Source organism: Lonchura striata, chromosome 5, assembly GCF_050655825.1.
Source record: "Lonchura striata isolate lonStrDom1 chromosome 5, ASM5065582v1, whole genome shotgun sequence".
In the NCBI taxonomy this organism is placed as follows: Eukaryota; Metazoa; Chordata; class Aves; order Passeriformes; family Estrildidae; genus Lonchura; species Lonchura striata.
This window is the reverse complement of record NC_140707.1, coordinates 4,566,654-4,591,490: the sequence shown is the minus strand read 5'-3', so window position 1 is coordinate 4,591,490 and position 24,837 is coordinate 4,566,654. Positions and strand designations below refer to the sequence as shown.

The 24,837-nt window shown below is 48.9% G+C and overlaps 1 protein-coding gene across 1 annotated transcript; it reads right to left on the bottom strand.

The window, feature by feature from the left end:
• Positions 1-1,681: 1,681 nt before the first annotated feature.
• On the bottom strand, positions 1,682-15,024 carry LOC146767155 (uncharacterized). Its single transcript, XM_085581124.1, has 2 exons — positions 14,933-15,024; positions 1,682-5,727 (listed from the first exon to the last, which is right to left on the bottom strand). The coding sequence occupies exon 2, from the start codon at positions 5,672-5,674 to the stop codon at positions 4,793-4,795; it is 882 nt and encodes a 293-aa protein (XP_085437250.1). The 5' UTR covers positions 5,675-5,727; positions 14,933-15,024; the 3' UTR covers positions 1,682-4,792.
• Positions 15,025-24,837: the final 9,813 nt, after the last annotated feature.

Here is a 24,837-nt window from a genome sequence, read left to right as displayed (position 1 = left end):
AAAGTAATGCGGTTTGTTCCTCAAGCAATAGGGCAGCAGCAACAATGATCTGTAAACAACTCGACCAACCCCTGCTCACAGGGTCTAACAGCTTTGATAAGTATGCCACTGGTTTCTTTTGTCCGGCCCATTCCTGAGTTAATACTCCGAATGCCGTTCCTTCATGTATGTTAACAAATAAATGGAATGGCTGTTTTAAATCCGGGAGACTTAAAACTGGTGCTTGGCTTAGCTCCCTTTTAAGGCTGGCAAACTGCTCTTGATCCTGAAGAGTCCACTTGGGTATTTTGTCTTTAAGCAGTTGTTCATATAGGAATTTAACTTTAAAGCTGTAGTTCTCTATCCATTGTCTACAATACCCAAATAGCCCTAATGCCTGCCGAATTTGCCTCTTAGTGACAGGCATAGGTAATTCCAGAATTCCTTTAATACGCTCTGGATCTAGTATCTTCTGGCCGTTAAACAGATAATGTCCCAGATATTTTACTTTTTCCTCTACAAATTGTAACTTTTCCTGTGATACCCGTAGTCCCTTTTGTGCAAGAAAGTTTAGGAGTCGAATGGTTTCTTTTCTTACATTCTCCCTATTATTCCCCGCTATGAGCAGATCATCTACATATTGTAACAGCACATTCCCCATTTGTACTTGATATTCTGTTAAGAGCTCTTCTAGGGCCTGTCCAAACAGATTAGGGGACTCAGTGAACCCTTGGGGGAGCACGGTCTATCTTAATTGCTGTCTCCAGCCCGTCTCTATGTCTTCCCATTCAAAGGCAAAATAATTAGGCATTCTTCTGCCAGTGGACAGACCCAAAAGGCATCCTTTAAATCAATCACACTATACCAGGAATTATGGGGTCCTAGTTTGCTTAGCAATGTGTATGGGTTTGCTACCACAGGGAACCGAGTAATAGTTCTTTTGTTTATTTCCCTTAGATCATGTACGAGCCGATATTTCCCATTTGGTTTCTTTACAGGCAAAATGGGGGTGTTAAAGGGTGACATACAGGGCTCTAAGATTCCTTGTGCCAATAATCGATCAATTTCTGGCTTCAATCCTCTTCGTCCTTCTAAGGATATGGGATATTGCCTTACCTTCACAGGTATGTGAGGTTCGGAAATTTGGATTTTAATCGGTGGCATTTCCAGTCTACTAATTGTGTCCGGAGAGTACCAGACATTGGGGTTAATTTGTTTTTGATCATCCACGGTCAAAGGATAAGCAGACCCTGCCAACTCTTGATTTTTCACTTTAATTTCTAATTGCAATTCAATAATTAAGTCTCGTCCTAACAGGTTAAATTCTGCTTCAGGGACGAGCAAGAGTTCACCCATTCCAAATTTATTTTCAGTTTCGAATACCACATTTTTGATTTTGCTTACTTTAAAGGGTTCCCCTTTTGCCCCAATTACTTGTACTTTTTCAGGGGAAACTTTACATCCCTCAGGTATCTGCTTAATAGTTGATTTTTCAGCCCCAGTGTCTACTAAAAAGGTGAACTCTTGTTTATGGGGACCTATTTTTACTTTTATCAAGGGCTCATGATGACTCTGGTCCCCTAAGATATAGAGCCCCTGACTCCCCTATTCTCTTTTCAATATTTCCTCATCTCTGATCCTTTCTCTGCAATTCTTCCTTATATGTCCCTTTTTTCCACAGTAAAAACAACACCTCTGTTCCTTTTCTATTTGTTTCATTCTAGCAGATCTGTGTTCACCAGTTCGCCCTTTGCGATCCTCTCTGACTGTTGCTACCATCATTCTTACTTGTCGCTTGCTGCTCTCTTCTTCCCATCTTACGTAGACTTTCTGAGCTTCCCTCAATAATTCATCTAACCCTCTATTCTGCCAGTTCTCTAACTTTTCAATCTTCTTCCTGATATCTTCCCATGATTTTGCCACAAACTGAGTTTTGAGGAGCATTTGCCCTAAAGGGTCATTTGGATTTACCCCAGAGTACAGCTGAAGGGCTTTCCTTAGTCGTTCCAGCCACTCAGTAGGGCTTTCATCATTCTTTTGCATTTCATTAAATGCTTTATTGATATTCTGCCCACGGGGTACTGCTTCTCTAATCCCCTGAATTACTATAGTTCTCAGGTCCTGCATATGAGTTCTAAGCGCCGGATGCTGATTATTCCAATTAGGTCTTTGGAGTGGCCATTTAATATCTGCTTGAGGTCCCTGAGCATGTTGAGAATCCCAGTCTCATTCCTGCTCGTCTAATCATATCTCTTTCCTCGGTATTGAATAATTGACCAAGGATAGATTGCATCTCATCCCAAGTATAAAGGCTTGGTCCCAAAAATTGATCTAGTCTTTCTGCTACTCCGAGTGGGTCCTCAATTAAGCTTCCCATCTCGGTTCTTTTAAAATCTCGTAAGTCAGACGAGTTTAAGGGGACGGAAATATATCCAATCACAGGTTGAGGTCCCCCCATGGGTATTTCTCTTAGGGGGTACATCTGAGCTTCCCCTCTTTGACTTCTAGTTACGCGTCTAGGAACGGGGGGAGACCCTTGTTCTGACTCTGGTGAGGGAGTGGGTGCTCTGGGGACCTCTGGAGGGGCTGCGGGAACAGGAGGAGGGATGTAAGGAGGGAGGGTTAGAAGGGTTTCATCTAACTCTTCCTTCTTTTTCTTATGTTTAGTTTTTATTTCATTCAGCGGATAAAGTCCAGCTCCCGGTCTTTCTAGCCACACTTCCGCATATTGTCTCCCCTCCGGGTTAAGGAGTTTTTTATTATTTACCCAGAGGTTTAACTGCTGCCTTACCCAATCTTTTTCTGACCCATAAACTGGCCAAAAGACATTTTTAGAAATCTTCTTCCCTCCCCATATCTTAGTACAATATTCTATCATTTTTTGCTTATCTTTCCCTAGGGTTCCAGGGAAATATCTCCAATTATCTAAGATATATGCCAGAGGGGTATCCTTAGGTACAGTGGGTACCCTTCCCATGGGAGTCGAAGGCTTGCTGCCCTTCGCCCCCATCTTCTGGAATATCTCCACACACACACGTACTCGCTCCTCTTGTTCCTGGCCCAGTCCCTTGCGGGAGATGGAAAACGCAGTACTTAAGAGTCCACACTTGCTTGGCTCAGTATATCGAACCTCTCATTCATTATATTCCAGGAAACCCAATCCCGCCCGAACGGAAAACCCGTGAGAAATTTCACCGTGAACAGTTTCGCTCTGCGAATAATTTCACTACTTACGCGTCCTGCGTCTTCGTCCGGACTCTCGTGCACAGGATTTTTATGGGATTTTTTACCGGTCTCTCCTTTGCTCATTATCCTAGACTTTAGGTTCGTCGGTAAGGTTAGGGTAAGCTATTGGTCGCGGGACCGCGAAATGTTGCGGGGCGCCTCCCCGGAGGACCAAAGCCCACCGTTCCTTATCCGAGTCACGACACCAGAAATTGTTATAAATTTACGCCACAACGGATCATAATCCAATTAGAATTTTATTAATTACAGCAAGTAGGATATGAGCAAAGACAGCGCTGGGCGGCGGGGGAGTTTCTGCTCCCTCTCTGCCGCGCCGATTCATTCAAACAGCCCTCCTTTTTATCCCGTTCCTTCAATGAATTCCCGAGGGGTCTCCTTTGTTTAAGCTTGCAGTTTCCTTTTGTTTACGTAAGCAGTCGGTGAGTAATGGAGGTTATCTTTATCTTGTATCATCAGTCCCCAGGTGTGTTTGGTTTCCTTATCTTGCAAATGTTGTGTCCGCAGGCTATTTGCGTATCCTCGTTTCCTAATCAATACCTTAGTCTGTAAGCAGTCTGTATTTTCTCACCCTCCGTTTCCTATCCTCAGTCTGTGATTTCTCACAAATCCGTTTCCTAACTTATTTATATATATCTTAATAAACAATACCTCAGTCTGTGGTTTCCCACACTCTGATGTCCCTTCTGTCCCTTTCTCACCCCCTCATCCCCTCTGTCACACCCCTGCCACCTCCTGCGGCTTTTGGGGGTCACTTGAAGCTGTCCCCCGTCCCTCCCCGGCCCCCCAGGACCCTCCGGCTAGCTGTCCCCTCCAGGGGCCGAGGTTTTGTCGTGGTCCCGCTGCCCTGGGCTTACCAGGCAGCGGCTGGGTTAGCACGGTCCGAGCGGCAGCGTGCCTCGGTCGCCGCTAGGGATGGAGATAAAGAGACGAAGAGAGGTCAGTGGTATACAGTCCAGAGAGATTGTATTGCCTGAACGGTTGCAGGGACCAAAGACCCCGGGCTACTGCCCAGATACAGTTTTATATAGCAAAATTAAGAGATAAGGTCTAAACAATGGAGACAGTGTCCAGCTTAGGCGCATCAGAATCAACCCAGGGGTCAGGTCAAATGGGAACTGCTCAGGGGTGGGGAGAAGGGGGTTCACAGAGAAATGCTGAAGCAAAACTTTCCAAAAACAATGGGGCATACAAAAATGTATATTTTCCTCAGTTTCCTATTCCCAAGACCTTTCTAAAACCCTTCCTCCACACTACCACGCCAGCATGATAGCAACACCCCCCACTGTCCCCTCTTCTTGCCCAGGGAGACTTAAACTGTCTGTGTTTCCCACAGTTTCTGCTCAGTCAGGCCTCAGATATCGGGCCCCTTTATCAGCTCCATTGCTTTACTCTCTGTTTTATTCCCTATATGGGGGCACCAGGGCTCTGCCCAATGGGGTTCACTGGGGATCATCCAGCCCTGATCCTCCCATGAGGTAAGGAGCTGCAGCAGCACACCGAGCTCTTCCCTCACTCTCTTCCCTCACTCCAAGCTCTTCCCTCACGCGGGGCACTCACAGGGCTTCCTTTAGTGGTGCCTCCTTTGGTGCTGGGTCAAGTGAAAGCTCTGTGAGAAGCTCTTCCCACACTTCCCACACTCGTAGGGCCTCTCCCCAGTGTGGATGCGCCGGTGCCTGATGCGGCTGGAGTTGTGTTTGAAGCCCTTCCCACAGTTGGGGCAGCGGAAGGGCCTCTCCTCTGTGTGAATCCGTTCATGTAGAAGGACACTGGAGCTGGTCCGAAACCTCTTCCCACACTGGGGACACTCGTAGGGCCTCTCCCCAGTGTGGAAGCGTTGGTGTATTCTCAGGGCAGAGCTCCACCCAAAGCTCTTCCCACATTCCAAGCACTCATAGGGCCGTTCCCCAGTGTGGATCACCTGGTGCTTGATCAGACTAGACCTGTGTCTGAAGCCCTTCCCACACTTCCCACACTCGTAGGGCCTCTCCCCGGTGTGGATGCTCCGGTGCACAATGAGGCTGCAGTTGCGGTTGAAGCCCATCCCGCAGTTGGGGCAGCGGTAGGGCCTCTCCTCTGTGTGAATCCGCTCATGTTTGAGGACATCAGAGCTGGTCCGAAACCTCTTCCCACATTTCCCACACTCGAAGGGCCGTTCCCCAGTGTGGATCCTCTGGTGCCGGATCAGGTGGGAGCTCCGGCTGAAACCCTTCCCACATTCCAAGCACTCATAGGGCCGTTCCCCAGTGTGGATCCTCTGGTGATAGATCAGGGTGGAGCTCTGGCTGAAACCCTTCCCACATTCCAAGCACTTGTGGGGCTTCTCCCTGCCATGAGGCTTCTCCACCAGCTCCGAGCTCTGGCTGGATCTCCGCCCGCCTTCCTGGCTCAGGGGGCTCTTTCCTCCCTGCAGCTCCCTGGGCTGGGTTTGCAGCTCCTCCTCCTGCAGCATCTCCGGGACTTTTCCTCCTCCTCCATCCAGCCACGCCCTGGCAATGACAAATCCTGGTTTGAGGGAAAAACAAGAGAAGAGCTCCTTGGACTGGAGGTTCCTCCTTGCCCAAGTTCATCTCAGGAAGTCATTGGGAATCCTGTGTCTGTAAGAACCTCCAAAACACCAAGATTCAGCCCAAAAATCCCACAAACTTCAAGACACAAATCAAAAACTCCCCGAACATCACCACTCAGCAAAAACCTCCTTCAAAAGATAAAGATTCAGCTGCCACATAAAACCAAAGCACCAACATTTAGCCCAAGAAAGCTCAGAAACACCAAGATTCACCCCATGAAAATCGTGGATCCCGCTCCACAGTTACCTGCTGCATGTGGGGGGAGCACCACTCCTGGGGCTGGGGGGAGGCTGCAGACACAGGGAGGGGTGGAACCTTCTGCTGCTTCCTCTTTCTGCTCCTCCTCCTCCTCCTCTTGTGTCTCTACTCTTCCTCACACTCCTCTTCCTCCTGCTATTCCTCCTTCTCTGGCACAATCCCACCCTCTCCTGCCACCTGCATCCTTTGACCATTCTGTTCCTCAAGCTTGCTTCTCCTTCCCTTCTCCTCCTGCCCCCAGGCCCAGCACCCACTGCCGGCTCCCTCTTCCCCCCAGACCCACCGCATCCCAGCGCAGGGGCAGGGATGGAGCTGGGGCAGGTCGGGCTGGGGCAGCACTGGGCTCTCGGCCGCTCCCGCCCGCACTCGGTCCCCACTGCAGCCGCTCCCGCCAGGACAGCGCGGGGGGGCCCGGCCTTGGCGCTGCCCCACTCCCACCTCCCCAAATTCCCCTCGCGGGGCCATGGGGCCGAGGGGGGGCGCAGGTGGGGTCCAGGTGGGGAATGCTGAGATAATTTCAAGAGTGGGTCCCCAAGAAGAAGAATTGGAATTTGTGGTAGACACAGGGGCAAAAAGAACCTTTATGTTAAATATTCCAAAAGGTTATAGTGTAAGCAAAGATACCGTAATAGTAACAGGAGCAAAAGGAGAGAGTTTCACAGTACCTGTTATTAAAAATGTGGTAATAGAGGGAGAAACTAAATTTTGGATGAGGGATGTTTTCTTGGTCCCAGGGGCAGGTAGCAATTTATTGGGACAAGATTTACAGGTGAAATTAGGAATAGGGGTTGTTCCAGAAGATGGGAAGATGACAGCTAGACTTTTAAAACTAGGCCAGGAGGATGGAAAAAGAATTAACAAGGAAGTTTGGGCTGGGGAGGGAAATAGGGGAAGATTAAATATTGACCCCATAAAGATTACAACTGAGGAAAAAAAAATTGTCCCATACATGTACGGCAGTATCCTGTACCTTTAGAAGGACGGGAATGTTTAAAGCCAGTAATAGAAGGACTAATAAAGGATGGGACATTAGAACCTTGTATGTCTCCCCATAATACCCCAATACTCCCAGTAAAGAAGCCTGACGGGAGCTATAGACTGGTACAAGCCTTAAGGGAGGTTAACAAAGGAACTCAGACCTGCTATCCAGTGGTACCAAATCCTTATACTCTTTTCAGTAAAGTTCCTCCCCAGCATCAGTGGTTTAGTGTAGTGGACCTTAAAGATGCCTTTTGGGCTTGCCCATTAGCCCAGGAGAGCAAGTTATCTTTGCTTTTGAATGGAAGGACCCACTAACTGGAGAAAACAGCAATTAAGATGGACAAAACTACCACAGGGGCTTACAGAATCCCCAAACTTATTTGGACAAGCTTTAGAAACAATACTACAAACTTTCCCCACTCCCCCTGAAATACAAATTATCCAATATGTGGATAATCTTTTACTTTCTGGGGAAGCTGAAGCTGAAGTTAGAGAGGCTACTATAAAGCTTTTGAATTTTCTTGGGGAAAAAGGATTAAGGGTATCAAAAGGGAAGCTGCAATTTGTAGAATCAGAGGTAAAATATCTTGGATACTTGCTTAGTAAGGGTAGTTGGAAGCTCAACCCAGACTGAAACACAGGGATTCTATCCCTTCCCCCTCCCTCTTCAAAGGGGGAAATCAGAAAGATACTCAGATTATTGGGATATTATAGATTGTCGATTGAAGGATATACACAGACAGTAAAATTTTTGAATAAAAAAAAATGACAGAGGGAGATGATATAAAATGGATCAAAAAGGAAAATGAAAAATTAAGAAAAAAGAAGTTAAAACTAGCCCCAATATAAACTTTAAGCTTACCTTCACTAGCAAAACCCTTTCATTTATATGTAAATGAAAAAAAGGGGGTAGCTCATAGGGTTTTGTTTCAAGAGTGGGGAGGAGTAAAGAGACCCGTGGCTTATTTATCAAAGATGTGGGATCCAGTAAATCAAGGCTGGCCAGTGTGTATTCAAGCTATAGCAGCTACTGCAATCCTAGTAGAGGAAAGTCATAAACTGACTTCTAGAGGTAAATTAATTGTGTGCACACCTCATGCAGTACTAAATTTCTTCCAATTTGCATTGTGATTTTTATCTTGAAATACATAACTTACTGTACTCTAGGATTGAAAAACTAGTTTACAGCTGTGACATAGCAAAACCTGCTATTAATTTGAGTCAATGCAGGCTGTTCAATCAAGTGTTCTCAGTGTGTAAAGTTAAACTAAAGGTAACACCAACCGCTTGGTAGATCAATGAGAAACAATTTTCCTTCCAACCAGTCCTTTTTCATGTACCCAAATGTGTTTTGCTTTCTTAGTTTTTTTGTTTTGCTTGTTTGCTGGTTTTTCTGGAAGTGCTAACTACTTGCAGTGTATCTAGAAGAGCAAATAAAATTGTGCATACAAAACACTTGTAAAAAAATAGGGCTCATTTTTTCCCACAATGGGAGGTTGCTACATATAGAAAAGGGAAACTACAAAGCTAGATGAAGAAAAAGTTTCAGTATCTTCTAATGTAAACAATTTGTTACTTCCAGCATCACAGTGGGTGTGTGACACACACATATGAAAAAGATGGTGAGGGAGATCTCTGTTTACTACAGTTTCCTATTTCTTGAATGAGTTAGAGAGCTATGAAGCAATTGTGATTCCTTGTGTGGATTACCCAGGCCTGCAGGGAGGGCTTGGCCATGGTTCCCTCTGTGCTGCAGGCAGCCCTGCAGCGTGGCAGCAGTGGCTTGCCTCTGGTGAGTTTGCAGGCAGGGTGCTCCAGCACTGCAGTGCTCAGGGGCAGTTTCCTATTTTGACACCAAAGCTTAAATTCAAGAGTGCCTCTTCCCATCCAGTTATTGTTTGTACTGTAAGAACCTCTTCAGAGAGTGTCTCCTGGCAGTCAAAAAGAGAGTATTGCAGAGATAAATTCCTTACTTGCTGTCTCCCCCACTGTATCCACATTTTGTCTATTCCCTCTTCAAATTATAGATTTGTAAAACTCATGCTCTGTGTCCTCAGATGCCCTTCCCAAATCAAACCTTGGCTTCTTTGCAAATTATATTGCACTAACAAGCATTGCCTTAAATTTTTTATTGCAGGCAAGATCACTTCAGAAGTAAGTTTTTGTTTACCTTGTTCCTACAACCCTTTCAAGCTTGTGAATGGAAAATTGTGACAGCAAAATAAGTCTTTAGTTTTAGCACTGTCAGCTGTGGGTAGCTGGTAGCCCTTGGTGGAGGGTGCCGTGAATTAAAGGCCTGCAGAACACACATAACAACAGTAATTAAATTTGTAAGGAAGTTGAAAAAGGAGGGAGAGGTGATTGGCAGGCTCACCTCTCCAGGATGTAGGACTAATGTTAGAAAGTGGACTGATATTGGAATGTGGATGTTGAAATGTGAAAAGAGAAAAAGAGGGCGAAACAGAGAGAAAGGGAGAAGAGAGAAGAAGAGAGAAAAAGAGAAAGAGAGAGAAAGGGAAAGAGAGAGAAAGAGAAAGAGCGAAATACACCCCAAAGTCCCCATACCATAGCTATTTGTAAGTTCTCCCCCATTCCTGCTAGACAGAGTGACAACAAGGGGAGGGGAGTGAGGAAGTACAGTCAAAGGCAAAGCTGTGAAAAAGAGGGAGAGCTGGACCACCAATAGAGATAAGATCAAAGCAGAGATAGCTGACTCTCACAATGTGCTTTATTTTTTTAAACAAGACTTCTTTTTTTTCCTTCTGATTTTTGTTGTTAAGGAAAGGAGGCTTTTGTTCTGAAGAATGGGTCTGTAAGACTAAAACAGTTGGATGTTGCCTAAAAAGCAAAAAACCAAGAGATGTGATACATCTTGTGTTAAATTTGGGCTAGTCTTTTTTTATTTAACTAATTATAGCTCACAAGAAGAAGAATTGGCCTCTGCAGCAATTAGCACAGCTGGATACAAGAAGAAGAAGCAGCTACAGAAAAAGTTTTTAGTTAAACCCAGAAAGTTTTGAAGAAAACTATTGGTGAAAGTTAATGCAGTATTGTTTTTCTTTTAACACTGTTATTAAGAAGTCCTTTCCAGGTACTACTAAAGCAGCAATCCCAACCATGGAAAAGAGGGTGAATTCATGCCAGCAAAATAAAAGAATTTGTGAAGAAACGTGAGGAATGGACTATCACATCTAAACCAGGTGATACCAAATTGACTTTCAACCAGGACTGGGTGGTAATGGTTTGGGAAGACCCAAACGATCCAAGGCAGGTACAAAGAATAACACCTAACTGAGAAATAAAGCAAAGCTTGCATCACTGGTTCCAAGCCCTGCCTGAATAAGCCCTGAGACGCCTCCGACACCTCCTTGGCAGAGGAACACTGCCACTTCAAACAGGAGGATCAGGAGTGTTTGAGTCAAAGAGTTCTTATAGTCTGGCCTTAGCCTGTGGCTTGTACAGGCAAGAAGGGAAATTGCCATTAATACTATGCTGTATACTTTATTTGATTCATCCCCATATTGGACATGGCAGCTGGGTTATAAGTGAATGTTTAAATTATGAGAATAATTGGCATTGTAGCTCACAAAATCTATGTTCTCGTGGCAAGAAGTATTGAGTACTGAATCAATCCCCTATACAGAAAGACCTCAAAAACTGAAGTAATAAATTGCTTTTGTAGATGGGGATTATCAATGCCTGTGGACTGAGAGATACCTGAGGAATGGTGGAAAACCACAGTTAAAAGGTGTCAAAAACAATTTGCCTGGAAATGAGTAAAAAAGGAGTGACAAGGGAAACAGAGGGCAAGCCTGGATTGAGCACTGAACTCACCAGTGAGAAGATCACACGTACCTGCTGTGGGCAGCAGCCCCACAGGCAGGGGAGGTGGGGGTATAAGCCATGCCAGACCTCTGTCATTCCTGTTTCTGTCTCTCATTTGTTGTCTTTTCCCTTCTGAGATAGCAGCAAGATTGTGTCACAAATGCTACAGAAAGTATCACATGGAAAGAAACCAAAGTTCCTTTTTGTTACACACACCCATGTCAACAGGCACTGTTATAACCCATCCAAATTAAGTACCTGCAGGAAAAAGGGGGAAAATTATCACATTACAAAGAACTTAGGAAAAAGTAGTAATACTTGGGGCATGGAATGTCCAAAAGGAGAGAGATGGATTTGTTTTACATTTGATCTTAGAAATATAGTCCAAGATTCGGTAAAGAGACAGTTAGTAAAAAAAAAAGGGAAAACAAGCACAGCAGTCTAGCTCTGTGTTAACCCCAAATTATATCCTGAATCATATTAAATGACTCCAAGCAGCTATAGAGAAGATAATAAACAAAGGTGCTCAGGCATTGGAATTAATATGGAGTCTGCAAAGCCAAACATCACCTGCAGTGCATTAAAATAGGTTGGCTTTACGCTAGTTATTGGCTAAAGAATGGGGTGTACAGATTGTTGAAAATAGATGGCAATGAGGATGTCATCCTGGAAAAAACAAAGGATATCAGAAAAAAATTATGACCCAGGTATCAGTCCAAAAATGGGAAAATAACGTTAAAAACTAGCAGGTGGGGTAATGTATTGAGAATGGGATGGTGGAAGAAATTAGGATTCTTCCTTTTATGTGTTACAAGTGTTTTGATATTTCTTCTTTGTTTAATCCCATGTTTTATTTGATTACCAACAGAGTCCAAAGAATGCAGGAGGACAGGAAATATTCTTTATAAATCATTTGGCTTGAGCAGTAAGAGGTGGGATTGTGAAAAATGCATATTTATGATTGGCTTTTCACAAATGTTACAATGAATATTATATGTGTAATGTTAGAAAGTTATGCTGTATTAATTCCCTTACATATTGTGTTAAGTGTAGTTTTAGGTTACAACATAATGTTAAAATAGAGATTATGTATGTGGGGGGAGTTTTCTTTTTAGGAATGAGATGCTCCCTTCGAAGAACACCTAAATCTTCCAAAGGAGAGGAATTTATGGCTTCTGATCAGGAGAAGCTAATTTCTTCAGGCCTTGCTCAGACTTGAAGACGCCAGGGGATTAAAGGGAACAGTTGACATACAACAGAGTTTCTTGTTTAGAACAGAATGTATGCATAACGATGAAGGATGTATGACTATGCAACAAGTGTCTTTGTTTAAGGGTGATTCCTTTGTTCACAAGTCATGGTTTTCTTGACTTAGGGTCCGAGAGCATCTGGACATCCGTAATTCTTTGCTCTTTTTGTCTTGTAATTGTCCTAACTCTAATTGTATTATTATTTTTATAACCATTTTATTATTATTAAACTTTTAAAATTTTAAAAACCAAGTGATTAGAGTTTTTCAAAATTTTCAAAACTAGATGAGATTTAAAGGTGACCCTTTAACTCATGAACAATAAATAGATGATTTGAAGGAAAAAAAAAAAAAGCAGCAGATTGTGGGGGGGGTGCACAAGTGAGGCTGCTGAAGGCTGCTGAGGAAGAGAAGCTGCATTCCAGGCACCCAGGAGGAGCTTCAGAAATGCAAATTAACACTGCTGGGGCAAACTGGGGACAATGTACCTGGCTCTTCTTGCCTGGGGCAGGAATTGGCTGATTCCCTCTGCCCCTCACCCCAGGCTCTGCCTGCTTGCACAGGTGGAATCTGCACAGCTGAAGGCAGAGCCCATGGTGAGGATCTCTGACTCTGCAACAGAAATGGCTGAAGCTGCAAAGGGAAACAGCAAATGGAGAATGTTGGGAAAACTTCACTAAAATAAGGGGGGGATCATCCCTCTGCCCACTCCAACATCTGCTGTCACTGTCTGTGCTGTACAGGGTGTATCAGAGCACTGGGGGTTTTGCTAGAACAAGTTCAGGGAAATCAGTTGGAATTCAAGTATATGATGAAGGAGTAAGAAAAAAAATGGTCAATTGATGCAGCCCCAGCTTGAGGGAGCGCCCAAACATGGGGAAAAGATGAACGGCCACCAGAACAAATCCTACAACACCATGGACCAGCCCCTGGGAACCAAAATGATGTTGTGAAAAATGCATGTTATATGGCTCTGTGCAGATAGTTACTACATGTATTATGTTATAATGATAACTTGTGCTGTATGAACATTTTAATAGTATGGTAAACGTAGCTTTGTAGATAAAATGAAGCTTTAGTAGTTAAAAGAGAAAACATGCATGTGTGTGTGGGGGGGGGGGGTTAAGGAATGAGAACACCTAAATTCGCTCAAGGAACACCTAAATTCTCCAGAGAAGAGCAATTTATGGATTTCTTACTAGAAGAAGTTAATTTCTTCAGGCCATGCTCAGACTGGAGCATGCCGTGGGGATTAAAAAAAACAGCTGACATACAACAGACAGAGTTACTTGTTTTAAATAAAATGTATGCATAACCATGAAGGATATAAGAATATGCAACAGTGTATTTTTTTAGGGTTGATTCCTTTATTCACAAGGTATGCTTGTTATGGCTTAAATGCCCAAGAGAGCATCCGGACATCTGCAAGTCTTTGCTTTTTAATGTCTTGCAATTGTCCTAACTCTAAATTTTTATTAGTCTAATTGTATTCCTACTTTTATAACCATTTTACTAGTATTAAACTTCTAACATTTTAAAAACCAAGTGATTGGCGTTTCTCACAAATTCATATCAGGAGACAGAGAACCCATTTTTCATTTGAATGGCATCATTTGATTATAAGCTGTCCTCAGAATAAGAACCAACCAGACAGCTCCAGCTCCTGACCTTCCTGCCGACCAAGCCACTGAAACGAGGAACACAACATTTCACCAGAGAATGGGATCAGATTATCTCTTAGCAGAAAAAGCAGGAGTTTGTGGAAAACTAAATGGCTCAAACTGCTGTTGGCAAAGAGATGACGAGAAAACTGCTAAAAAAGATAAGAAAGGAAATAGGAGAGCAGTTTATGTATTGGTCCAAACATGGAAAGGATGGGAATGGGACACGGTTTCCTGGCTCCCCAGCACAGCAGGGGTTAAAGGAATGCTGCTTCTCCTCTTCTGTGCTGCAGCAACTCTCATCTTTTTACCATGCTCCACACCTTGGCAGTGCAGCTCATCCAGCAGCTGAGCCAGGGCATGCAGGTGGCAGCCAGGCCTCCTGATCCACAAACGGCTACAAAAGGACAGGGAATGAGGGCACCGAGAATAATCCCAAAACCAAAGAGGACCCGGGAAGAACAAAACAGAGTCAAGGAGTGAATCTGCCTGGACATAGGGCCGGGCACTTGTAGAAAAGGAAGTAACAGGAGAAACCATCAGTTCCAATAAATGGTACAAATTGGCCCAGACAGCTGCTCAAAGTCCCGCCACATTCCCGAAATTCGCCGAGAAGAACAAAGACTTAACAGAGCCATGAATATCGGCTGTTCTACAAAAGGAGGGTGCACATTAACGAGGACAGGCTCCAGGCGCATCGGGAAGTCGGAACCTTCCAAGGAACTCAGCCGGTGGGCAAAGGCAGAGGGAGATGCGGCCGGGAAAATGAGGATAAAAAGGAGGCTGCGGACTACAGCCACGGCAGAGAGCGCACGGCAAATGCCCCACGGCCTCTGCCCCTGCTCGGCAATAAAGTCACTTTGACAGGACTCCTCGCTCTCCGCCGGGCACACGAACCTCCGGCGACGGGAATTTCCCCGCCCGCTGCCGGCCGCGGGGCAGCCCCTCTGTCCTACCCACAGCAGCCGGGCCGAGCCAGCGCTGCTCCGGCAGCGGCTCCTGCCCGGCCCCGGCGGGAAGGAGACCGCGGGCAGCCGCTCCCGCAGCGCCCTCGGCCCGGGGCCGGCACGGGCCGGACACGGCACCGGCGAGCCGCCGGAGCCCCCTGCCGCCCCCTCCGCCCGCAGCCGGCCCCGAGCCCCCGCAGAGCCCAGCGCGGCTCCCACCTGCGCCGGGGCCGCCTCCGAGCTCCGCCGCCGCCGCCTCACCGCGCTCCGGCCGCTGCCGCCGCTGCCGGGCCCGCGCAGCCGCTCGGCCAATGGCGGCGCTGCGCGGCCACGGCCGCCCTCAGCCCGCCGCCGGGGCCGCGCCGCGCCCCGCTCCCACCAATCAGCGCGCCGCGACCGCGACTGACGGCACCGGCGGCCAATGGCAGCGAGCTCGGGGCGGGCTCTGCGCACGGCCCCGCCTCGCCCCGCGCTCTCGGCGCCCCCGGGCTGCGTGAGGGGAAAGCCGGAGATGAGGAACAGCCCCGGCACGGGCCCGGGCCGAGCCGGGATTGAGCTGCCTACACAAACAAACTTCTCCGCGCCTCCCGCCACGGCTTTCCCGGCCCTGCGCCTCCCGTGCCTCCGCCTCTGCGGGAAGCCCAGGAGCCTCACTTCTCCTGCCCCTCGTTAGTGCATCAGTGCTTCGCTTTGATTTCCCCCGAAAAGGGAAACCTGCCCCAAGCCCTGTGGGTGAGTGGGGCAGGGGAGAGATTTCTGGCAGAAAACTCCAAAGACGCGGAGCAGGAGAAGGAGAAGTCAGTGCAGAGCCTTAAATGCAGCTTTCCCCGCGCCTCCCTGCTCCCAGCTGCACCTCCTCCCCCGGCAGGGCAGGAGACAGGGAATGGGGCCATGCTCAGCTCATCCCCCGGGGCTTCTCCCTCTGCTCAGGGACAGGAGTCGTTCCCTGCTGCACCCTGCGCTCTCTCCCGGCCGAGACTTCTCCAGGAACTTCTCGGAGCGGAGTCCATCCCCTGGGCACAGCCCCCTCCGAGTGCTGCAGCGTGGGTCACTGTGCCACGGGCTCAGTCCTGCCAGGACAGGCTGCTCCAGCGGGGCCCCTCTGCCCGCGGGCTCACAGCTCCTCTCAGGCATCGCCGAGCTCCAGCCCGGCTCCTGCAGGGGCTGCAGGGGATCTCTGCATCCCCATGGACCTGCAGGGGATCTCTGCATCCCCACGGACCTGCAGGGGATCTCTGCCTCCCCATTGTAATATATGTTATGGCATAATTCGTGATTTTGTAAAATATACATCAAGTCAGTTGTGCTTGTAGAAAAAGATTCTTAAAGTTTTAAATGACCAGTGGCTGCAGCCGGGGATGGAGAAACCACAGTTGGCAGAGAAAGAAAGACCTAATTTACAAATGAAAAACGGTGTCTCTGTGCAGAGATGGGCCCTTTCCGGGAACAATCCAGGAGACACCCAACCTATAACCCCTGATCTGCCGGGGAGCCAGGAAACCAGGCACACGGGCATCCCGCCCTTGCAGCTGCTGAGGAGGCTGCTGGGCTGTGCTTCAGCAGAGGAGATGGAATGTGGCTTACCACTCTGCCCTTCTCTAAAAACGGAGAATGGGTCAGGAGGTTTGGGATCTGAGCACACAGCAGCCTGGCCCAGGCACAGGCCGTGGTGGGACAGGGGCACAGGAGCCTTCTGTGACTGACCGTGGCTCTCTGGTTTCTCTCTGCAGGCTGCCAGCTCCTCATGCCATGGAAACGGCCCCACTCGGCCTGCCAGTCTGGGAGGGCTGGAGGGCTGTGGGTACTCATTTGCTGTCAAAAATAAATTGTGGTTTTTTGTCATTGTCATTGTCATCATCAGAACATTTCTTTCACCCTTTTCCAAGTTTTTGGCCCCTCCAGGGTAATATTTTTGTGTCCTTCCTCAGACAGTTGATGGCATTTGGATATGGGGGTAAGCAATGTGAAAAGTTCAACAACAGCTCCAGTTGCCAACTGCAGCAGCCCCTTCAGGAGCCCTGAGCTACCAGCGAGGTCCACGTGTGCCTTGCAAAAGGGAGTGGTTTGCAGCGATGGGGTTGGTGCCCTGCTGCAAAAGCTGGGAGCAGATCAGAAGTGGCAAAATGCCATTTTGGCTCAACCCCCACCCAGGTTCTTTATCTTTTCCCTCTGCTTGGTGATAGGCAGACAGGGCTGGATGCAGCGAGGTTCAAGTTCTGGGTGCTCCCTGGCATCAAAGGGATCAACTAAACTCTTGTATGCAGTGACTGCAATAGGGCTACTGAAGGAAAAAAGGGAATGTCATGAGATGGGGAATCCTTCTTGTCTCCTTTGTCTCCCCAGGAGCCCCTTGGAAAGGGAAATACCCACTGGGTTTATCTGACTCCTTCCCAGCCAGCCCTTCCCTCGCTCCCGGGTCTCATTTGCTCCGCAGGATTCACCAGCTCGCTCAGCTCAGAGGAGCTCTCAGAGGAGAAAACGCTGCCTGGCGTGGGGCTGCCTGATCCCTGTCTCACCTTGATTCCATTTGCCCCCTCCCTGCCCCATCCAAGAGACCGAAGGATCCCCCACAGCCCCACGGTCCTGCAGCAGATCCCGGCACGTTCCCTGCTCCGCTCCTTGGTGCCCTGGGAGGCTCCAGAGCCCTCCCTGTGTGCGGGACAGCGGCTGCAGCACCGCTGCGCCCGCAGGCGAGCAGCGCCCAGGAGCAGCTGCGCCAGCTCCGAGCCTGAAGGGAATCCTCAGCGCACACAAATGACAGCTGGCACTTCAGGGGCTGGCAGGAGAAGCTCAACCCATCTGCTCGCTGCCCTTCCCAGCCATGGCCATGCTGGTGCAATTGGAAGAGTCGCCCCTGCCCAGGAAGCTCTCAGGTCGAAGAGAGGAGCAAAAGCCATGGGTTTCTGAGGTGTTAGCTGCCACTGCCTCTGGTTTTCCTTCCAATTCCTAAGGGGTTTTGACTGGTTTTACCATTTCAACACTTTCTGTGTAGAATGCTTATTTTATGATTGGCTTTTCACAAATGTTACAATGAATATTATATGTGTAATGTTAGAAAGTTATGCTGTATTCATTCTCTTAAGTAGTGTGTTAAATAGAGTTTTAGGTAACAACATAATATTAAAATAGAAACTCTGCGATGTAGGATTTTTTTACTTGCCCAAGCAAGAGATGAGATAATCAATAAACTCTTCACACAGGGATGGCGGTGACTTGGGGCACATAGAGTTACAACCTCCTTATCAGAAAAGACAAACATTCTTCCATCTTGTCTCCATCTTTATGGAAGCACCAGGATTAAGGGAAAGAAGTTGACAAAATCCAGAAAAGTTCCTAATTTGCAAGTAATTTATGCATCATGTATGAGAGACATGAATATGCAATAGGCTATTGCTTTTAAGGTTATTCCTTTGTTCACAAGGCATGCTTGTCCTGGCTTAAGTGTCTGAGAGCATCTGGACATCTATAATTTTTTGCTTTTTATTGTCTTGTAATTGTCCTAACTCTAAATTTGATTACTCTAATTGTGTTACTATTTTTATAACCATTTTATTATTATTAAACGTTTAAAATTTTAAAAACCAAGTGATTGGCCTTTTTCACAACGTTCCAGGCTCCCGGGGACCCCCTTATCGGTCTGTCCGACCCCGCAGGCTGCAGAGGGTCCCCCCGCTCCGGTGCCGCCCTTCTCCGCTCCCCAGCCCCGCCCCGCCGGTACCGGGCGATCCCCGGTGGCTCCGGGCTGACGATGCAGCGCCTGCCCCGGGCAGCCCAACCCCACCGCGGGAGGGTCCCACGCATCCCCGGCCCAGCGCCGGGGCTCTGCCGGCAGCCAGCACCGGGACCCCAAAATTCTGCTGTCCCGGGGCCACCGAGCGGGCACCCGGCCCTTGGCCCTGTCATAGATACATATTATAATATTGTCTTTTGGCAAACATTCCACTGGATTTTATATGTGTGGTGTTACAATAACTTTGTTATATAGTTTTTATTTCTGTTGTTCATTGATTACGCTCAGACATAGTAGTGCCATAGGTGATAGAAGCATGCTTGTGTTAAAATGCCTGCTTGGATGGGATAACATCCAGTGAGCACAGGATGAGGACACCTGTACAGATCTGCCAACCATCAGCACTCACCGTCTGAAGGCAGTGTGGGCCGGGGCCAAACTGAAGATGATGATAAAAAAGGACCAAAACCACAACCAAGGAATACACATGCCCTAAAAAGGTGGAACCGAGGAGGAGCCATGCTGAACAGTTCTTGGAATATGTAAACTAGCTTGGGAAAAAGTTTACTATGCATAAGGGACTATGAATATGCAACCGGCTGGTGTAAGGGAAAAGGTATTCAAGGGGTATCTCCGGAGATAACCGTGTGCTCTTGGCTCAGTGCCGAGATGCACCCGGCCCTAACAACCTTTGCTCTATGGCCTTGTCTCCTCTTGTCCTGTATTAAACATTTTAAATGTTCCCAGGGCAGTGAAGGTGTTTTTCCCAGCCCCGAGCAGAGAGCTCTGCCCGGCGGCTCCCGGGAAAGGCGGCGGCGCTCGGCAGCGGCCCCGGCCCGCCCGGCCCGCGGGAATTCCCCGCAGCGGGACAAAATCCTGCCCCGGAGGAGCGCTCGGAACGCCGCCTGCGGCTCCTCCGTGCCCCGCAGGTGCCGCAGCTGCCCCGCTGCGGCAGGCGCGGCTCTGGAGCAGGGAGGCTCTGCGGGACCCCCGGGCTGTGCCCCCTCCCGGGCCGTGCCCCGGGGCTGATGCTCGGCCCGGGCTCTCTCGCTGTCCCGGCTCCCGCAGGCTCCCGGCGGGAGCGGCACCGCCCGCCCGGCGCCGCAGGGCCGAGCCCTGCCCAGCAAAGGCTCCGTGTCCACGGCCGGGCCCTGCCGGGGCTGCGGCCGCTGCCCGGCCCGGCACAACCCGCAGCGCCCGGCGCGGCTCCCTCCAGCCGGGCACTGCGGCTCCAACCAGGCGGAATATTCAGCGCACGGAATCTCTGTCAGCGCTGCTCACATTGCAAAACCAGCTGCTGCCGAGGCAATCCCAGCTCCCACTGAAGCCTCCCACCCAAAATGCTGCCTTCAGCTTGGACACACCGGTAAGAAACCCAAGAGCAAACTGGAAGCTGATTAGAGAATCTTGCACAATCACATCCAAGAACATTTTGTTACAAAATCACAAATATTAACAGAAGCTGAGAAAGTCAACAATGTTAGAAAACAAGCTTCCAACAATGGGACTCGAAGAGCTAAGAGCATGTGTTTGAATGGAATAAGCCCTCTCTGACATGTGAGCAATGCCATGGAATTTCTCAAACCAGGGAAACAGGGAGGCCTGGCAGCAGCAGCTTCACACACAGCAATGACAGAGAACAGGGCAGGGCAAGAGGCTGACAAAACTCTAGCCGCTACTTGCAATGAAGTACCTTTGTTTCCAGTTCTAATCTAGCCACTATTAATATAGAGTCCAAAAGACTAAAAATACTAGTAATAATAATAACAACTGTACCATTAATAGCAAAAAATTGAGAGAATAGAAATAATAAGAATTAATAGTGGTAATAAAAACCCTACCATACTTATACCAGGTTTGCATGGCCAGGTTTTGGTAAGGCAGGGGATCTAGGAGCAGCTTCTGTGAGAGCAGCTGTTCCTCCATGTCCCACAGAGTCAATTCCAGCTGGCTCCAGGACAGACTGGCTGCTGGACAAGGCTGGCCCAGTTAGAAATGGTGGTAACACCTTTGGAATAAGAGATTTAAGGAAATGGGTGATCCTGGAATTGTGGCTGTGAGCAGGGAGGAACAGGGTGAGGACCTGTGAGAGGAACAGCTCTGCACACCCCCAGGGCAGGGCAGGGCAGGAGGGGCAGGAGCTGCTCCAGCTGCTGGAGCTGATTGCCCTGAGATTCCCTGGTCAGTCCCTGGGGAGGCAGCTTGGCCCTGCAGCCTATGGAGGGCACGGAGGGCAGAGATGCACCTGCAGCGCCTGGAGGAGCCCGTGCTGGAGCAGGGGGATGCCTGAGCGGAGGCTGTGACCCCATGAGAAACCTGTGCTGGAGCAGGGACCTGGCAGGGACCTGCAAACCCCTGGAGAGGAGCCCACGCTGGAGCAGGGCCCTGCCAGGACTTGTGAGCCCATGGAGGAGCGAGCCACGCTGCAGCAGCTTGTGGAGAACTGCTGTCCGTGGGATGAACTCACCGTGGAGAAGTTCATGGAGAAGTGTCTCCAGAAGGGACCCCTGGCACAGCAGGGGAACGACTCCTCCCCCCGAGCAGCAGGAGAAACAACCGGGGATGAACTGACCAGAGCCCCCATTCCCTGTCTCCCTGCACCCACTGCGGGGGGAGGTAGAGATGGGAAGGAGGGAGGAAAGGGCAGAAGGTGTTTTTAAAGCTTTGTTTTACTTCTCACTATCCTGCCCTGATCCAGATAGCAAAAATTCCATTAATATCTCCAATTTTGAAAATGGTTTGCCCATGATGGCATTTGCTGAGTGATCTGTCGCAATCCTTAGCTCAACCCATGAAGCCTTCATTCTGTTTTCTCCCTTCTGTCCATCTCTGGAGGGGAGTGAGAGAGCAGCTTTGGTGGGTGCCTGACATCCAGCCAGGGTGAACAGACAACACTTCCTTTCCTTCATTCATTCTTTCTTTCCAGAGGTCACTGTGAAGGGGTTGAGTGGGGCTTTGACAGAGGGAGTGAAGGTGGTGGGGAGTGGTGGGGACAGAAGCCACAGGGACGAGGGACAGGCATCAGAGGGGCCTGGGCAGCTGGCAGGGGGCACGGCCTGTTCCCTGGCCCAGCAGCAGGGGACAGGGGGCACGGCCTGTCCCCCTGGCCCAGCAGCAGGGGACAGGGGGCACGGCCTGTCCCCCTGGCCCAGCAGCAGCCCCGTGCCCTGCCCAAGGCGCTCCCAGCAGGGGCTGGGCCCCAGAGGCAGGGGGAGACCCCAGTCCCAGGGCAGCGTTTCTGACCCGTCCCCTGTCCAGCCCAGCCTGCCCCATGTGTGCAGTGACCGCTGGCACGGGCTGCCCTGGACACTGTGACCTGCTGGGGACACTGAGAGCTGCCCCGCTGTGACACTGCCCTTGGGATTGCACAGGCACCAAACAAACCCCAGCCAGCACCGCCCCGTGTCATGTCCCAGGCACCAGGGCACATCCCAGCCCCGCTCCTGGTGATGTCCCAGGCACCAGAGCACATCCCAGCCCCGCTCCTGGTGATGTCCCAGGCACCAGAGCACATCCCAGCCCTGCTCCTGGTGATGTCCAGGCACCAGAGCACATCCCAGCCCCGCTCCTGATGATGTCCCAGGCACCAGGGCACATCCCAGCCCCGTTCCTGGTGATAGATTTCAGGGGCACAAAAACAGTTGCAGACTTCCCATACTTTAGGGATCCATTAAGCACAGGAAAACGGCAAAGATTCATTTGTCACGTATGCATGGGAAAGGCAGAAAGGTCAGAACGAGGAAGACTTATTTTGCTTCTTCATTTTGGAGACCCCTCCCCAAAATGGACCCCCAACTCATTTCAGGGAACAGAACTACACATGCTTAATTGCCTTTTTGCCAATTAGCACATGAAGCGGAGCAGAGGAAGTGACAGGGATATGAATATGCATTCATATTTGTGTATTCAAGACTTCTGCAAATAAAAAAGCTTTGTAATACCTGTGATTTTTGCAGTGTGCATTAAGGAATTATCCCATGTACTGCCCGGCTGTCTCAATAAACATACACTTTCTAACTTTAAACCCTTAGAGAGTTTTTGTCCATCTCAGTTGGATATAGATATTAAATTGATACTCATATTTCAGTAAATCATTGTCTTAAAGATGTCCTAGTATGTGTATTAACATGTCTTTTCTTAATATTCTAGTAATTATTCTTGCATTGTTTCAAGATAAACTGGTATGATTCAAAGAATATCCACTGAGGTACACATAGAACATCAATTTATCATAAGCAAATTGCAGTTGCAAAGTTTTTTCACTGAAATTCTGCCACTTGTCATCATTTTAAAAGTCAGCTATTAAAGTCAACAACAAAATTTCTAACTTTGAACAAAGGGAAAAAAGTATATGGTTTGCACTAGAAAAAATAGAAATACAGAAAATGTCTCCTAACCAAGTTCCTTGCCCTGATCAAAACATCTCCCAATCAAGTTCTTCACCCTGAACCTGGCTGGTAAAGAAAAATATTATCAGTAAACGTGGATGAAATTTTGCATAAGTTAATAGTATTCAAAATCCATGTTCTAATCCTATTATTATTTCTTAGACAATGAAAAAAGGGGAAAGGGGTTGGATTGAGGGTACACCCTCCTCCCCTCTGAGTCTGTTCTCATGTTTTACAATAAATCCTACAACAGAGCAATACAGCTGCCTAAAATATGGACACTGGAAACCACAGACAGCATTACAAATGATCACCTGCCTCATGGACAGTTCATATAAGGACTTGATTTGTTTACAAATTATTTCTCATGTTTACAAACAGTTTTTCTGTTTACAGATTGTTTTCTGGGAGTTCAGTTTTTCCCCAAGGGATCAAGTGCTTAAAGGTTGTTTTTTAAAATTGGGTTTTTCTCTAAGGGTTAAATGGGCTCAGGGTTAAATAGCTTTCTGCTTTTAGAGATAAGTTCAATTTGTAACCAGGAAGCATTATGCCTGTGGCCTGAGTTCTCCCCTAACAGTTCCTGGAGGGGAATGCTGCAGCTCCAGTGTAAAGTAGATGCACGCTGTCCTCTGTCACCATGTTGGCAAAGGGCCCTTGCAGATGGGTGACAGAGAACAATACACAGAATTTTATAAAGAAAAGAAGGGTGAGGTGTTACCATGATTGACAGGGGTCTTGACCAATCAAATATCTCCCAAAACTGCAGGCACCTCACGGGCCAGAACCTGAAGGGGCATGGAGCTCAAACCAATGAGAGCTTCCAGGCCTGGTCTTTCAAATGCCCTGTGTAAGGGGGGGCTTGGGAAATAAAATCTCTCTGTTGCCCCATGAACTCGGGAGGAGCAGTCTTTGTCTCCTGTGCCCTCGCTGCCCCACGAGACCAAAGAGATGTTCACCAGGGCCCTCCCTGTTTGTGGCTGTCCATTGCCCAGCTGAGCAGGCAGCCAGTTGTGTTTGCAGTGAGCTGCCACAGGAAGACACACAGCAGCTGGAGATTTGAATAGCAGGGCTTGGGCCAATTCTTCTTCTTTCAGAGTGCAAGAAAGACGCAAAAGCACAAGGAAACATGACAGTGTTTTGGTGGAGTCTCTTTGTCCTGTGAAGTTCAGTAGCTGTTGGTGTTTCTGTGCTGCTGCTAATCCCTTCCATGAAAAAATCATTCTGGGAAGGAGCAACAACATCTGACACGCACCAAGTGTTGCCACCAGTTGCTCCAGGTGCTGCTCCCAACAGCCCCTATAGGACGGAGCACAGCCCCCAGTGCACACCAGCTTTGGCTGCCCTCTGGCAGAGAAGCTCTTTTGGGGCACAGGTTTCTGGGGCAGGAGACGGGCACCGGTGCTGCCAGGGCTCGGGGGAACTCTGCTTGGGCATGGACTGTGCCTCACCTGCTGCTGTCAGCGCTGCCCGGGCCCCAGGGCTCAGAGCAGCATTCCTGCCCTGGCCCACACGTTCCCGGTCTGTGTCCCACGGCCGTGCTTAGGATGGCCACCATGTGGGACGTGTCCCGAGGAGGCCGTGCCAGCTTCTGTGGAGGCCCCGTGCCCTTCCCGCCGCGGCTGCGTCGGCAGCTGCGGGGGCTCCTGCTGCTCTGAGCCCGCAGAGCAGGGCAGCGTTTGCTGATGGGCTGAGCCCTTCCTAAAGATCCTGTTGGGCTGTCTGACACACCTGGGGCAAGGCATTCCTTCCACCCTGGGCCACTCTGGGGGGCTGGGGGTGGCCCCAGGGCAGGTGGCAGTGAGTGCAAGGGCCCTTGGTGACACGGTGCAGCATGGTCACCGTGGAATGGAACGGGACAGGGGATCCAAGGGCCCTTGGTGACACGGTGCAGCATGGTCACCGTGGAATGGAACGGGACAGGGATTCCAAGGGCCCTTGGTGACACGCTCTGGCAGAGGTGTTGGCAGTTACAAGTTACAGTTACACTCCACAGTGCTCGGTGCACA

Coding starts and splice junctions, on each gene's coding strand:
- LOC146767155 (XM_085581124.1), bottom strand. CDS start 5,674: ATGCTGCAGGAGGAGGAGCTGCAAACCCAGCCCAGGGAGCTGCAGGGA.